The 16,595-nt window shown below is 41.6% G+C and overlaps 1 protein-coding gene across 5 annotated transcripts in view; it reads right to left on the reverse strand.

Annotated features, from left to right (window-relative positions):
* Positions 1-16,595, reverse strand: part of MEST (mesoderm specific transcript) — a 242,924-nt gene that overhangs the window by 143,077 nt on the left and 83,252 nt on the right. For all 5 annotated transcript variants that reach the window (XM_069229322.1, XM_069229323.1, XM_069229324.1 and 2 more), the window contains 3 exons: positions 15,387-15,523; positions 11,617-11,675; positions 2,683-2,723 (listed from right to left, as the gene is read on the reverse strand). In XM_069229322.1, coding sequence (XP_069085423.1) covers positions 2,683-2,723; positions 11,617-11,675; positions 15,387-15,523 — 237 coding nt within the window. The remainder of the gene's footprint in view (positions 1-2,682; positions 2,724-11,616; positions 11,676-15,386; positions 15,524-16,595) is intronic.

The following is a 16,595-nucleotide window of genomic DNA, read 5'->3' on the forward strand; positions in this document are numbered from 1 at the left end:
ATTGGTCTCTGGTGTTGTGCCACCGTCTATCGGATTGCTTACAGACTCTTGAATGTGCAGAGTTTGGGAATGAACCATATTGCTAGGTTCCTGGATCTTCTGGAGGTGAAGTTCATAAAGGGGTCTACTTTGTTGGTGCAACTGAGGAGCCATTCGCATACGATGTTGGTGTCTTGTTCTAGGCTGTCTGAAAGAGGGGGTCTGTTGGCGTGTAGGGTGTTGCTCCATTGAGGTTCTGTGATTTTCTTCTAAGGGAGAAAGGGATGGCGGTGGGGGAGTGGTTGTTGCATGGGTCTGTAGGCTATGGAGAAATACACTAGGTGCTGGGCGGTCCACTTGAGTTCCGAGGTGTGGGAGAACTGGACTTTGTTGGTGGCAATAAAGATGGTGTTCAGGATGTTCCCTGCTGTGTGGGTGAGGCTGGTGACTAGTTGTCTGAGTCCTATGTTGCTAAGATTGTCCAGGAGGGTGGTGGAGTTGTGGTTGAGGAGATCAACCAGGTGAAAGTTGAGATCTCCTAGGAATATGTAGTCTGTTAAGTCGATGGCCAGTGGGGCGACAAAGCCGGTAATGTCTTTGCAGAAGACTGGGCCGGGTCCTGTGGAGTTTGTTTTTTTGACGGAGTCTGAGCAAGAGAATTCTCACGGATTTAAGTTTTTTCACAGTCATGGTTTACTCTAAGGTACACCAGGAAGTGAACCAAGGGGTCCAATCAAAAGTAGAGGGTACCAGTAGAGAGCACCAGAGGACTGGGAGAGTACACCATGGCCCACAAGCCGCACCAGAGCCTAGATGGGCCGCCACCGCAGGCTATGGTGAGCTTCCTTCAGTTGTGTGCCACTAATGCAACAACACCCCCTTATTACCCTGTAACTTTAGCCTTTGGATCCCTTAAGGTGCTGCCAAACCTCCCCTGGACAGGATCAAGAGTCACGACAATCGGGGAGGGGCACGAGCAAGCCTGCAGCACCATCAACAGTTCTCTCAAATGTGGATATTCAAGGTGTACGCAAAATGGAAAATTAGCCAGGTAACCAGCAATGCACTGTGATGGAGAAGTGGTAGATATATACTAGATGGAGTCTAATAGGACCCAGATGATTAATATGGTTGTGGGCTGGAGGCGGACGCTCGGATGAGCTGAAGTAAAATGCTTGTTTAAGGGGGCCAGGGAAGTACTTGATAGAATAAGGGGACAATATCCCACTTGCCTGGCACCAATGCCCCTTACCTCCACCAGCTCCAACTCCTCCAGCCGAACACTCACTGTAGAATGAATAGATGTGTGCACTCTCTTTTGGGGGGTGGGGAGGCACGGCATGTCTGTGTTCCCTGTTGTGCCCGCTCTCTGGCTGCTTCAGAACACGGCTTGGTTTGAAAGCCGTAAGTGGCTGCATCAACTTCTGGCCTCTTTCCCACAACCTCTCTCCTGCAAGCTCTCTCACACTGCCACTGTGTGCCGCAGTGAGTGGCCGGTCCCTCGCAGCATCTATCGTCCCTCACACCCCCTCTGAGATACCATCAAAGATTTGTTGGGAGATAAAAGATATTTCAATATCAAATGAGGAAAAGTCTTGTTGCCTTGTACTTTAAGAACAGGAAGTATTCGCAAAGGTGCATGCCCGTATTATTTTATGAATGGATAGTTGAGGGCTCCAGAATGGAGAAACTACCCAATGTGATAGGCTCTGCTACTAAGTCCAGTTACAAATACCTCTTAATAATACAGAGTCTTACAATTAAGTCAATTGTCACTTTCAGTACTGTTCCCTGCTTAGACATCAACAGAAAAGTGTAGTCAGAGACTTAAGGAGAATTTCAGGACCAAACTGACAGGGAGTAACTAGGTCAAAGTTTTTCAAAAACAAATCATAGGCCTTCCGAGGTTCAGCCAGCCAGAAATGCATCCACATTTCGTACACTGCCTGAGGCCCAACATATACGATGCGAAAAGGGAGACGATATTTTCTTTTTTCAACTAATTACAAAGAGGGGGACACGAAAACTTGATGCATTCAAAAAAATGAGAGAGAACAAAGGTATCTCACAAAAATCGGAAAAGTAAAATGAGAAGTCACTAGCCAGGTTGACGTTAGATGCACAAAAACAGGAGCTTGGCTAGGATGCTTAGTGATGAATGGGTAGGGGGGCAGAACTTCTGCATAAAAGACTGAAAAAATGAGTCGCCTTGTCAAGTGTTAAAGTGAAAGCATATTTGTAGAAGCGTTTTCCAATCCTGCCTGTGGCGATGATGTATTAATCAAATATTTAAGGAAAAGTGCCCAGAACGAGTTGGTAATGGTCACTAAGGGGAGGCTGAAGGACGCCAGGCTTTACAGAGCTTCAGATAGCAAATGAATCATCATGGCTATAAAATTGGAGCAAAATGTTCACAAGTTAGGACTCCATGGGAGCAATAAAACCTTTCCTCACACGTGTCTTAGTTAGCCCAATGGAAATGTGCATTTTGCGTCAGAGCAGTACACAGCTAAAATGTTCAATTAGTATCGGATAGCTAGATACACTAAAACAATTGAGAGGCTATTGTCACCTTTGATTCTTAAAACTAAAATGATATTATATGAAGTCACAAAGCAGAACAAACACCGGGGACATCGCAAATCATGGTAGAATGCTTAGAAAAAGCAAACTGCATTAACAGTGTGTAGCCAATAAACTAACCTTCTGGAGGAACCTGGGGTGATGCGTCTCTGGGAAGATACCTGTAACGAAAACAGAACGAATCACAGATGTATCTGTTTTTAATACTTTTATTATATTTTTCTACATGAAAGATCATATGTAGATGGAATATTTTCTGGCTGACAGACTGGAGGAACTACAGAAACATGTTTGTTGCACCCAGCCTTACAGAGGTGTGCACATGCATCATGACGCATTCCTACAGAATGACGCAGTGGCCATTTTTTGTATCTTTTTTATTCACCGACGCAAGAGGTGGACACCACTTGGAGAGAGGAACACACAATTTTCAGTGGTACAAAAACGCATTTCTTATAATGTAGTAGCCTAACCACAAACGGGAGCTGCATGGTGTTGAGTCCAAAAAACACACCCTACAGATTGTTACATTCTCATCAGAGGTCTATGTCATTCTACGACATAGTCACATTCTACAGCCCAGGCTAAACACAGCCCATGGCACCCAAACAAATGTTTAGAAATCATTTGAAGGCCTGTGAGGTATTAGAGAGCAGAAAAGCAATTGGTGGGGGAAGCAGTGGGGAGTTGACTTGGAAAGCCCCCTTTAAGCAGTGTGCGGGGGAGAGGATAAAAAAAAAGCCGGGGTGGTGCAATAAGGACCTTTTGGTGTGGGCAGACATCTAATGAGAAGCAGCACACAATGAAGAGAGGAAGTAAAACAGTGTGTGGGAGGAGTGTAGTTGAGGGGGAGAAGAAGCACAGGAGGCGAGAGCTAGAAACATGTGAACTCTAATGAATTGCTGAAAGATAATGAAAAAAAGTAGTTACCTAAATGTGAGCAATAGAAGGGTAAAAACCAGCCAATCAAGGATGGTAAAGAGGTTACGCTCCACGAGATGGCCAAACACAAGAAGAGGAAGGAAGCCATCAAATAAGTTGCAATGAAATAGGAGTGGCAATACAGCCAACCAACAATAACCAGAGAGTGAGCTCTACGCTCACTGTAGGTTTTTGGTGTAGCCCACAAAAGGTCTTTCAAAGACCTAAAAATACTGATCTTAGCCCCATTACGTTTACAGCATAGCTACGCATGGCAGACATGATCGTTTGTTCCTCCTCCATACAAACTATAGATGCCATTTTTCCGTGCACTCTGTGCTCATCAATCAGTCTAGAGTGCATACTGTAAGTGGGTCATGATTGCTCAGGATCACACCAAGGGTGGAGGCAACAGTGAGACTGTAACAACGTAATGCTCAGTAATCTTCATTATTCTGGTTCTGTCTCATTCTTTCTAAAATTCGCTCAGCAATACTAGTCATTCCTCCCCTTCTCGTCCCACCTCTGCTCTGGGAGAGCTCACACGTAGAGATCCGGCTATCGCTCTTCCAGCTGTCCACACAGGATCGAGCATGCTAAACGCCTGGATCAGAAATATGTGGTAGCCAGAACCGGGACATGAAAGGGAGAAGTGAAACAATGACAATTAACAGTCAGTACCCCTGCGTTGCCTGCTCATGCTCCTTCTCATACCAGCACTTATAAACCTAGAATACACAAAAGACAAATACTCCGACTGCTTTCTCCAGGCCAAACAAAACACTGACGCCAGTAGGCTGCAGGCACATTTAGTTTGATTACATACCATTATCAGAAAACCCCTTCATGCCTGTTTGACATGAGCGAACAATCGTGCCAAACATCATCACACTTCCTTATGTCTTGTCTATTTAATGGCGACAAAAGTAAAGGGAGTAAACCATTTTATGACAATGCATATCCCTGCCAGAGAAGCCTTTCAGTCCTCTGTACAGGAAGCTCTGTCCCACCAACAGATTTTCCCTGCAAAGTCCAAAAGGTGTAGATAGGACTCAGCCTCTAATGAAGGTGAAAGAGAAAGCAATAGAAACCCTATTGCATGCCCCAGTTGAATGGCTGGACCTACTTTCGGGAGAAACTCTGGCCACTATCAGATCACTAATCTATTTAGGAAGGAGCATTATACACTGGGGCTACCAATTCCAAAAGAGAACTTGGTTAAACTTGGAGTAGCTACTTAGAGGCCATCACCAGTTGTCATAGCATCAGAAACTAGCCTATTCTTCTACCAAAAGTGACAAATGCTGTTGCATCTTCCCCACAAACCTTCAGAGAGATGAAGTGCATGCATCAACAAAGGTTAACAATCAAGGGGCTAGATGGAAATCTGCTTCCTCTGCTACCCATCCTGAAATGTGGGAATGGAGCAGGGCAAAAGAGAATTGGCCCAAAACTTGACCAAATCTTTCCTGAGACCTTATACTTTCTGCATACATCTGAGAAAATACCACAACTGGAAGAAGTTCTGTGCTGATCTCATCACTCTGTATCACCTGTCAATCCTCAATGTCCCTCTTATGTGAACCACCGAGGAAACCATGGGCCACGACCCTGTCCTACTCTGAGTTACACATGTCTTAGTCACTGTGTTTCCAATCTAGATTGTCATAGAATGATCTTTAATACTGGAGCAAATCATGCAGCAAATCATACACATCTCTTTGAACTACTGTTAGCTATTTCCAACTGGGAGAGTGGCATTGATCTTTCTGAAACCAATGATATATGTATGTATGTTGTATTTCTATTGAGCGAACCTAGTCAAAAGGCAGCAGAGTGCTGGACAGGGTAAAGACAAGAATAAAGTCATCAAGTTATGGGCGAGGTAATTGGTTTGTGAACTGTTAATTAATTGTGATGAATTGTTCAAAGCGGTGCATCTTCAAATCTTTCCTAAATTAGAGCTGTGTTGGGGTGGTCCTGATGGATATGAGGTTGTTGTTTCAGATCCTGGGTGCATACAGTAAGAACCGTACTGCGTTGTGTTTTTTTTCTTTTTACAGTTCTTAGTCTACATTTGGATGGTATCCTACCTGCTGGTGTGCGGAGAACCACCAGACATGCTGAACTTGTCTGTAAGGTTAGCAGTGTGCAATTTGTGAAGCTGAATGATACAGCTGCTTTTGAAGATGGTGCGAGGCAGCAAGGGGAGCCAATCGAGTTCTATTAAGAGAGAGGTGATGTGGTCATATTTGTTCATGCCCTGGATGACATATACTTCATTAGTAGGATGTTCTTAAGAGGTGCAAGTGTGGAGTCTTTGAGGCCCTGGAAAAGCGAGTTACAACTATTCAGATGCAAGAGCATGATGGCTTGAACAGCAGTTCTGAAATCGCTTTCTGGAGGAAAAGGTTTAATTTTCTTTGGATAAGGGAGCTAGTGCCTGGCCATCTGTTTTTTGGCAATGTGTTCCTTGAAGGGGAAGTTGGTATCCAGGATGAATAATAATGACAAGGCATTCAGTGAAAGTTGGGGCTCAAAACCATCAAGGTTCATGTCAAAGACCCAGGTTTGTACTGTTTTTGTTTGTTGTTTTTGGCAGATAACAGGAATTCTGTTTTGGATGGGTTGAGCTTCAGGTAGGTGCTGGACACCCAGGTCTGGATGATATGCAGCCAATGATTGAGAAGTTGGATGCATGAAGCAAAGGAGACTTTCAAATAGAATAGTGGGTTATTGGCATAAGAATGATTCCTGATCCAGTTGTGTGTGAGTAGAGCACTAAACAACTCCAGGTTGAACATGACAGGGGCAGTATGGAACCCTGGGAAACGCTGGAGATGATAAGACCTGGAAGTGCCTAGGTGAACAATTTGGTGCTGAATGAAGAGATAGGTGGAGAACGAGTGAACACTGCTGGGGAATCCCATCTGAGACTCCAGGGTGCATGGGAGGGTGGGATGGTTATCTGTGTTGAAAGCAGTTGAAAGGTACAGCAATATCAGGAGGCAGGGGTCATCTTTATCTGTGGTCAGGAGAGCATTTTCTAGGATATGTAAGGTAGCAGTCTCCACACTGCAGGGTGATCCAAAGCCAGGCTGATATTCGGGCAGGAGCTGGTTAGCATTAATGTGATCTTGGAGTTGAAGAGAGACTGCTTTTTCAATGATCTTGTCAATGAATGGTAAGTTAGCAAAGGCTTAGGCGCTGGCAAGGTCATCACGGTCTAGTGTAGTTTTTTTGTTGCTTTTATTTTTATTTTTTTATTTTTTTAGGAGTGAGACAATCTGATTTGGCTTGTCTTAAGAGCTTCTGGGAACATGCCCTAAGTGAGGGATGCACTGACAATAGTGAGTAGGGATTAGAGAGCATACCCAGAAACAGCTTGATGAAGGACAGGGGCAAGACAGTATCTTCGTAAGAAGTGGCTTTGAGGCAGTGGAGTGCATGAGTGAGATCTGCAAGAGACAGGGCTTTGACGGATGACCATTGTGTAATTTTAGGGGAAGGGGTGAGCATAGGAGATAAAGCAGGCTTGGTGTTGCTGCCCGATCGTCTATTTTTTCACTGAAGAACAGGTTGTTGGCACTTTTCTGCAGAGTGAGGGATAGGTGGGTCTAGCGAGGTTGGCAGGTGGGGGGGGAGAACAATGCCTGATAATCTTGAAAAACAGTCTGCCTCTGTTGGTGGCTTCGCTGATGGTGCTGGTATAGTACTTTGTTTTGTGATGAGCTGTCAGCATGTTGCGGGGAGGTTATTCAGTATCACGAGGTCAACTGGAGTTCAGGTTTAAAAGTATTTTCTTTCCTGTCTGTGAATGGACTGTTAATTGTCAGCAAGGTCTTTAGAGTGCCAGGGTCCTGAAGGATTTGGCTTACACATGTGTGCTTTAATTGGGGCGTGGATGCTCAAATAATTTTCCCAAAAAGTGTTGGAGTTGTTCTAAGATTGTTGGTGTCGGACGTGGGAGACAAGTCCAAGCATTATTTTTTTATGGAGCAGTCTTTGAAGGATCTGAATGTCTGATCTTCTTTTTTGGGTTAACCTTGGTTTGTTGGTGTGACTCTGAGAAAGGAGTTCAAGATGGGGAAGTGTTCAGTCTACTGTTGAGGAAACAAGGTGAAGTTGAGGAGGTCGCCTCTTGTGTTTTTTAATGTTTGCTGTCTGGGAGGTTATGTCACCCAAGAGAGTGGCATGGTTATGTAGAGTGGACGAGGTGGCAGGGAGATCAAATAATTCTTCAGTGAAGTTCTTGATCATCAGCACAGTCACACCTCCAACCATTGGATTGTTGCCAATCAGAAGCACTAGTGGAACTTGGATTGAAAGATCAACTACACCATCTTGGTTAGCGAAATGAAGCCGCCACTGCATGCTCCTCATGTTTGTATTTCTGTTATACATGTTTAGTCTTGTAAGTCAGCATATGATGGGAATCAAATGCAGTCTTACACATGTTACTACAAAAAATGGAAAAATAAACTTCAGTGCAATTCCAGCTCCGATAGGTCTGGCTCTCCCTCCACACAACTATTTGGAAATGCATGTCATTATCAGGAGAGGTGCTGGAGATGGTTAGACATCTAGATGGCCCACCCCTTAAGATCTGACCTGCCTCTGTTGGACGGGGAGACTGTCTGAGATAGTAAACAAAAAAAGGACTGTTTTCTTTTGTTTGCTGTGTGCTCTTCCCTACAAAGATGTGCATGGGCTTAACTTCTGAACAACCTGTGGACAATCTACTCCTCAAACAACTTTCTGTCCCTGAAATGGCTTTGTGAAAAGGTAGGCTTTTTGTACTTCAACCAGCCTTACAAATGTTTAGAAGTATCTGGATGTGGGCTTCCAGTACAACCAGAGAAGCAAAGGTCAGGATCATTAATCACCGCAGGCCGTATAGGAAAGAAATCCGTCTGGAGTTTCAATATCTGCCAGCAAATCCACAAAGGCCTCCTCTGCCTAAACAGAATACATTTCAAGCCTTTGATGAGAGGCTGTCATGAATAAAGAACAGTTGTCCGTCCCCACATTTCCATGTGTATGACTGTCTCCACCCATTAGTCCAACTTAATACAACAAATACATCCTCTGAAACAACCTCCATTTCACGGCCTGTGAACAAGGAAATTTTACATTTCCGAAACACGTTGGGTTTTTTCGCCATTAAATGCCTGCATTACGACTCTCTGGAGTGATGGAGACTTTTCTTTAACGCACGGAGCGCTGTTACACTTGGCCCCGATCGTTGTGGATATTCTGTTGGAAGCTATTGGGGGTCGCGACCCTGTCTCCGTCTGCCGCGCGACGGCCATGACGCTGCGGCTCTGTTTTTTTATTGGATGGATGGATGGATGGATATATATATATATATATATATATATATATATATATATATATATATATATATATAACATTTAAAAATACACTATATTACTGGACTTATTATTGTGTACCATAGTGTAGTTATGATTTTTTTTAACAAATGTAATAGTTCTTGTTTTAAATTTTAAGAAGCAAAGTAATTTGCAGGTATTACTGCGTTACTATGTAGACTATTAAATATTTAAATATGTAAAATATTGAAAATACAGGCAAGTGCATTATATTTGTGAAAAACTGTTTAATTTTTCACATATATTTTATTTTAAGTATTGCAGTACGTCCTTGGAAGTACCGCCATAGTCCGTACATTTTTTAATGTAGAAAAATGTACATACTTTTTAAATAATAAAGTGTTAAAAGGTAGAGAAAAATATTTCAAAATACTTACCTATATAGAAGGCCCTAACCCAAAAAACGGCCAAAGTGTATTTAAAACAACATGGCTGCCTTTAACTTTTTTAAAGGTAGTCATTAGCAAATCACATAGGGCCAGATGTATGAAAATATTTTGCACTCGCAAACGGTGCGAATCGCTAAATTCGGCCGTTTGAGAGTACAAAAAAGTGGTCTGCAATGCACGAAAGACATTCGCAGACCACAAAGTAGAAATCGCTAAAATTGCTATTTCTTGCGTTGCGACCTGGATATGCTGCAAAAAAATCGCAAACTGTGATTTTTCACAGAATGGCATTTTGCACATGCAAAATACCATGATATGCAACCAGGTGGTAACCTGGTGCAAAATTTTAAAATGCAGTTCAACTACATTTTTAAATTGAACATGCAAAGCACACGTGTCCTTTTGGCATGTGTGTACCTTACATGTTGCAAAAAATGATTTTGGGGTGCAGCAGAGGGGGCCTGGTTCAGAAATCGCAATTTTGGAAATGCAAATAATTCGCAGCTATGGGCCAACAGGCCCATAGCTGCGAATGGGGCCGGTATCGCAATTTGCGATTTGGTAATAGCATTTGCGATTTTTAAGAGATCGCTATTACCGAATCGCAAATGTGATACATGGCACTTTGCGAGTCGGAAATCGCAATTTCTTAAAAATCGCAATTTCCGATTCGCAAAGGGCCGTGATGATACATCTGGCCCATAATGCCTTGTACCATTATGAACCCAGTACTTTCACGAAATACTGCAAAATTTCACGAAACTACAGCGGCCATAGATATCACCAAGTTAAAATGTCTCATAATTTTAAAAATACTTACCTGTACAACCAAAAAGGATCATCTGTACTCCATAATCTATAATCCTGCTACATTTCATGGAAATCCAACTGGCTGTTTGACCTTGACGTGCGAGTACAAAGTCTATGGAAAATGCATTGGGGGAAATGCCTTTTGGGGCCCCCCTTGACAAATCACCAGGAAACAATCCATCATCAGCCAATGTAGAAACATCTATAGGTGTGGAAAGTTTTGTGGAGAATAGTCGCATGGAGGCAAAGTTATCAGCAAGCAAAAATTAGAGGAATTCATAAACCTGGGAATCTTAACTATAACCTCCTCCCACAATATAAAGGAAGCCTCTTTTATCTATAGATCTGTCTAGATAGGCAGAAGTCTAGATAGATAGATATAGATAGAAGGGGCTGTGCCATTCTAAAACTCTTTGTCAAAGGCACTTTCTCATACAGCAATACTAGATGGTAAACATCTTGTCACAGGTTAGAGGGACGAAATGTAATCTCATCCCACCTCTCTTTTAAATGAAATATCTAGCCTGTCAGGCTTCTTCTTTAATTGCTAAGCATGGAACAGTGGGAAGAGAATCCAATCTGTTAGGTGTGGAATTTATTTGGTAGAAATTAATAATTAGATTGGTTTGGAGGTGTTCTTTAGGCACAGCTCTACTCAAGACCTCCAGAACAGCTGCTTACATCACAACTGAGGTAATCATGTAACTTACATTCTGTGGGTCACATCTAATCATCACAGAGCACTGGCATCTTAGGAAAAGGTGAGTGTTCTCTATCTGAAATCTCCCCAGGTTCTCTCATTTCCCCAAATAATTCCATAGTTTGGAGTGGTTGATCTCCTTTCTAAGCACTTTAGAACAAGCAGTTAAAGGAAGCTTTAACTCATGCTACATTAGGTGTTAGTTGTTCCATGGTCAGGTCTCCAAAACAAATACAGTACTGAATATTGACCCGTTTGATACCTTGACTGTAGATACTGGTGAATATATGAGGCAGATAACACATCTGTAAATAATACCACATAATCTATTGTAAATGTAAGCATAAGGACACAGGATGAAGAGGATGATATACGGAGTCCTTTCTTAATTTTCTAATGGTCAGTAGTCATTAACCGAATTAGGAATCTCTTAAGATATTAGATATACTGTTATACTTTTTAAAGTGAAGGCTGAAGAGTTTTCCCCTTTCCCAACTCTCAGGAATTATCTTGTGTTGCCCATTTTCACGAGGCTAAACAAGCATGTCTAGTCGGCATTACTTGATCTCCACATCATGCTTGCAAGGGTTAAACAAAGGTTTTGAAGTATTCAAGCAAGCGAGCAAGGTAGTATTTTACATAGAAAAGATGCATAGTATGAATTTATGCCTTGACAACCATGTATTTGTGTCTCAACAGGAACAATTAAGCAATGTGTGTATTTCATTTCATCACGTGTCCACTTTTACAGATTAGAGACAAAAGATTATTTCAAAATAAGATTTTTCAACAACAATATATAAAACGTTTAAATATGGTTACTATAAACATGCACGGTTACCTCCATTAGATAAGCAGAGACTGTTTATAACAAGGTGTCCTGTCCTATTGTAGTCAAACCTAAACAAAGAATTGATATGTTAACAAATAGACGAGACAATGGAAAAGCAGAAATTGAATATTTAATTCTTTATACTGTTACTTTCCTCAAGCATGAATCTAATTTAATCACAAAATTAAGTTATGTGTAATGATAACTCTCCATCAAAAGAATATGTATTGAATTCAAACACTGAGGGCCCGAATCACAAAGAGCCTCCGCAGTTGTGGTGGAGGCTCCGCAGTATTGGTGAATCGGGCCTTGACTATTTCGCCAATCTGCGGGAACCCAGAGCACATTAAACTAGACATGTTAGGTGCAGAGTGCAACACTTAAGGTAGGCAACTACCTGCAAACCCCCAGTCCAGTTAGGAACAGATGGTAATCTGGAGGTCATGAACTCTCATTCTTCATTAGCAGAGATACACAGAACGAGTCATGCAATTTACCATTTGGGCTTAGTGAAAACTCCAGCAATGGCTCCAGTAAGGCCCAACTGTACACAGTATATCCTACCCATTTTGGGAACAAGGATGCCTACAGCTCCAAAACAGGAGTACTATATACCTATTTCCAACCTTTAGGGCCGGTGAATGAATTCCTTGTCTTTACAGGCCCTCGGCCCGCACAAGCCTGTGTGCCATGATTCTCATCGGGTTCTTACCCAGTGTGGACACATTCACTGGGTGAGCTCCACCCTCTTTATGGAGGAAGCACGTTGACATTAACAAGCAACGGTTCTTTCATTTAAATGTGGTGCATTGTCTATATTTTTAACCTGCCAAAGGTACCCTTAATTAAGTAAGACTGGGGTATCACCCGTAGGCAGTTTTAACTGTCCTCCCAGGATCTCCACGACATTTAAAAGAACTGACACTTGTCCACATTAATGTGCACCTCCCTTCTCCCTCTCTTTTTGGTCATCCGTTAAAATATTTCTCTATGGTGCACAATGGTTGTGCATTAAGATGCAAAACTCCTCTTCCATTGACTCCTACAAAAAGCCATCTCATTTCTTTCAGAGCCATTTTCAAGCAAACTACTGGAGGCCAGCCTGTCCAAGTGGAGAAGGTTGGGTTAGAAAACGGGCATACGGCTCGAGAAATGGTGCATTTAGGAGGAAACAACTCTTGTGTGTTTCCGGATGGTCCCAGCTCTGTTATTAACTTTCGCTTCTGGACACAAGTGACTGTCCCTTGCAATGGCAAGTTACCCAGAAAGCACTAGAGGAGGATATGGATCTCCCCCTTACCACCTCTTTCAAAATAACAGGCTGCTGGCTGTTCATAAGGGGTAACAGTACAGATACCAGCAAGATATTAATGCAAAGATGTTAACGCAATGACAACATGAAAAGAAACGAAATAACAGAAGGTGGGTAACAGAAATATAACTAGGATGTTTAACAAGCGCTGTTCAAAGTGAGACTTGCCACATGTGCCTATTCCTGTGCAGCATGCATTACCGTGCAGTTATATTGTTGTAGAAAAAAATAAAAACATGAGCAAAGGTATAAAAAACAGGAGCACTTAAGAATCACAGGCAAAACAGTAAACAAGCAAACAAGTGAACTAAAACTAAGTGCTCGGAAAGAGAAAGGGAATATAATTTGCAAGTTTCTCGAATCCAAAGCCTCTAAACCCAATTCCAGTATGGTGCCCCATGATTTTACCTCTCCTGAAATCTTACAAACTTTAAGAAGCAGCAGGCGGGCTCCTTTTCCTCATCCATCCACTGAACAAGGCAGGGAGGGTGGTGCCAAGAGATGCAAAGTCACCTGCAGCAAAAACAGAGCCACTCCTGGTAGTGGACTAGCTGCCTCTCTTTCAGGGCAAGGGATTAACTGCCACATCTATAGAGGCTGTATGGCGGGAGATATGGCAGGGAAAGAAGCGGCAGAGGAACGGGAATATATTGGTTATTTATAGAGTGCAAAAATACCAGTTAGGGCGCCCCACATGCTGTCACCTCCAGAGCTGTAGCCCTGATCTGGGTTGCTCAAGGCATCAGTGCTACCTCTGGTGCAAACAGAAGCCCTATGAGCTACCTGATCATTGAAATGCGAGTTCTCCACCATTGGTATTTTATATTAATACACATTTATGCCTCCTCCCACTGAATGAGGAGCATAGGTTGGTTTGAGTTCTTATAGAAACCGAGCAACTCAGCTGTTCATCCTGTGCAGCTCCTGGAAACCTTAAATGCTGCAGTGTCAAATTGCAAACTATAGAGCCTCATCCTTGCTTTGACTTTTCTTGTTTAAAGTGAAAAGTTGTATTTTCAGTCAAGAGGACTTTGATAGAGGCCTATGTGGTTAGATTAACTGTGTTTAAAGTAAAAGAAAGAAAATGTTGCGTTCAGTAAACATTTTCTTAACAAAAATAGCTTCAAAAAGAAAATCTATATATTTTCAATTTGTTTATGCATATGCAGTGAGAAATTCTACTGTTTATGATAATGACAAAACTCCATGATGGAGACCCATCATTTACAATCTTGATGGCATTCAATTCAAGGAAACCAACAGATGCAATCAGGGCAAAACCCCAAAAGTTGTTCCATTCACATTAAAAAAGTGATTTTGAGCATGATGAGAAGTCCACCGTGTTTCTCAGTGGAAAACTTTTCTCCCTCATTGTGCCAACCATCCCAATTGTTTTTACCTCCTCGTAAGAATTATGCTGAGGAGTGAGGCATGGGTCCAAATCATAGAGGTGTCTCATAACACAATCACATTCTCAAAGTGCAAAATGCAAAACTGCAAAAATCAAGACTTTGTTTTTATCCAGCACTAGATGACAGGATGGGCGCTGTATGTGAACCTGTAATGAATCATACTGTAATCTGTAAAACTGATATACCACAGAGCACCATAAATGCTCCAATGAGTGGAGAAAAATGGATGACAACGAAAGATCATAACCACATAAAAGCTGTAGTTAAGGTAGGCACTGGGCCTGACGACAGGCATCAGAAAACTAAAGAACCTAGAAGAAATGTCTGTTTCTTTTGAAGAAAATAATGCAGGTCTGTAAATTACTGTGTAGCTGAGCAATTATGACAGTGCAGTTGAGGTATGCAAAGGAAGGCTAGGCACCAGTCAGTTCTATATTTTATTTAAGCAATACTTCTCTCTGCTGGGGGCAATAATGGATGTTAACTGACATCCCCTGAGTTATGGACCAGGGTCAAAGCCCAGCAGAACAGCTTGATCTTGTAAGACAAATATGTCAACAAAGTTGGTCTAGAAAATACTGTATATTCTACTCTATTTGGGTATTTATACAGCGTGTAGTATAAATACTACACTATGTGTAGTCTATTTGGGTATTTATACAGCACAACCTAACTGTTGAACGTTTGCAGAATGCATGTATACACCCCCTAGTTTAATTTAGGGTCACTGCTCTCCAGTTAATTGCCGAATCTGTATATATGGGCCCGACAACTATGGACAAGTAAGATAATTAACATCTGTCGTCCTCCCCCAATCTCACTCTCCACACTAAGACATTTATATCCTCATCACTGCCCTGCCTGCTTTATATTCCTGATGGACAATATCACTGAACTTTTAAAAGAAATAAAACAAAATAAGTTAATGTCCATATTTTATCAATTCAACTGCCAAAGTAAATCTTTAAGCTATAGAGAGGGAGCGTAGGATAGCCTTAAGGAAGAAATAGTACTGAGGCGTGACCTGCAGCAATCTTTTCAATTCCAGTAACAACCTGTACAGAAGCTCCTGGGCAACCGTATCCCCGTAGTCATGGGACAGAAGATTGACTTTCTGGTTCTGAAGGCCCAGATGGCTCAACAGTGCTTCCACAATGCTTGCCTGTTCAAAAATCGAATAGCGATGGAGCCTCTGAAAAGCAAAAGCATTTGTAAAAATAAAAGAAATACTTGAAAAAAAAAGCTGCATCCCACAAACAATTTTTTACTAACTCAGGCTGCTTGCTAGAAACCAATTAAGTACAGAATTAATTCAATCACAATTTTACTTTGAGGACGTGCTCATAAATAAGTTAGACACAGGTGTTTTCATTGCTTGGTTATACCCAGATGCACACTTTTCATAGCATTAATATTACTGTGATTATTATTATCAACAACACAATATAAAAATGTTTATGTAGCCTACATGCTGTTTAAACATTCACCAACACAAGTGACTCATTAATAAAAAAAAAGAGCAACAATGAGTAAATGTACTTTATTACGTACATCTTTTTGATTAATTTAAGGAGATTAGCAAATCGCACTGCAACATCTTTATATTCCTAATTTAATCACTGCTCAATTACTAACTTCCACTGAAGGGTTCATGGTGTAGTAACAGCAGTCGCAAAATATTGGTTGCTTAATATAAGTGGCAAAGGACATACCTGATTAAAATGCATTGCATTATATGCAAAAATGTGCACCACAGATACATTTTCCACCATTTTCCCTGACAGGCAACCTAAGACATTAAATTCCCTAGGTAAAATAGTAGGATTTAATTGCTTAGCAAAAGCAATAAAAGATTTATTATTAACTAGAACATCTAAAGCCATACTTTTCAATAGTATATTAATCGTTTTTGCAGCTACAATATCACTCATAGATGCTGTTCCGTAAGCATCTCCAATCACTTCAACTTTTCAGTTTCTGAGAACTCCCACATTCAGTGCTGATTCAATGTTCATTACCTCTAAACCCCAAAAAGACACTGCGTAAAAGGCTTCCTGTATGATATAAGAAAATATGCCAAGCAGATCTTTCAAAGCTACTGTAATGAGTAGAGTCAGACATGCTCAGAGAAACTGCCATAAAGTCATTGTTAGAGGACGACTCAATGACCAGTTAAGTTAATTAAAAATTAAACCTGGATTTTTCAACACAACTTAACCAGTTAGCGCCAACAGCTTCTCCCGCCAGTAAAAACAATGGTATCC

This window comes from Pleurodeles waltl, chromosome 4_1 (genome assembly GCF_031143425.1).
Source record: "Pleurodeles waltl isolate 20211129_DDA chromosome 4_1, aPleWal1.hap1.20221129, whole genome shotgun sequence".
Lineage (NCBI taxonomy): Eukaryota > Metazoa > Chordata > Amphibia > Caudata > Salamandridae > Pleurodeles > Pleurodeles waltl.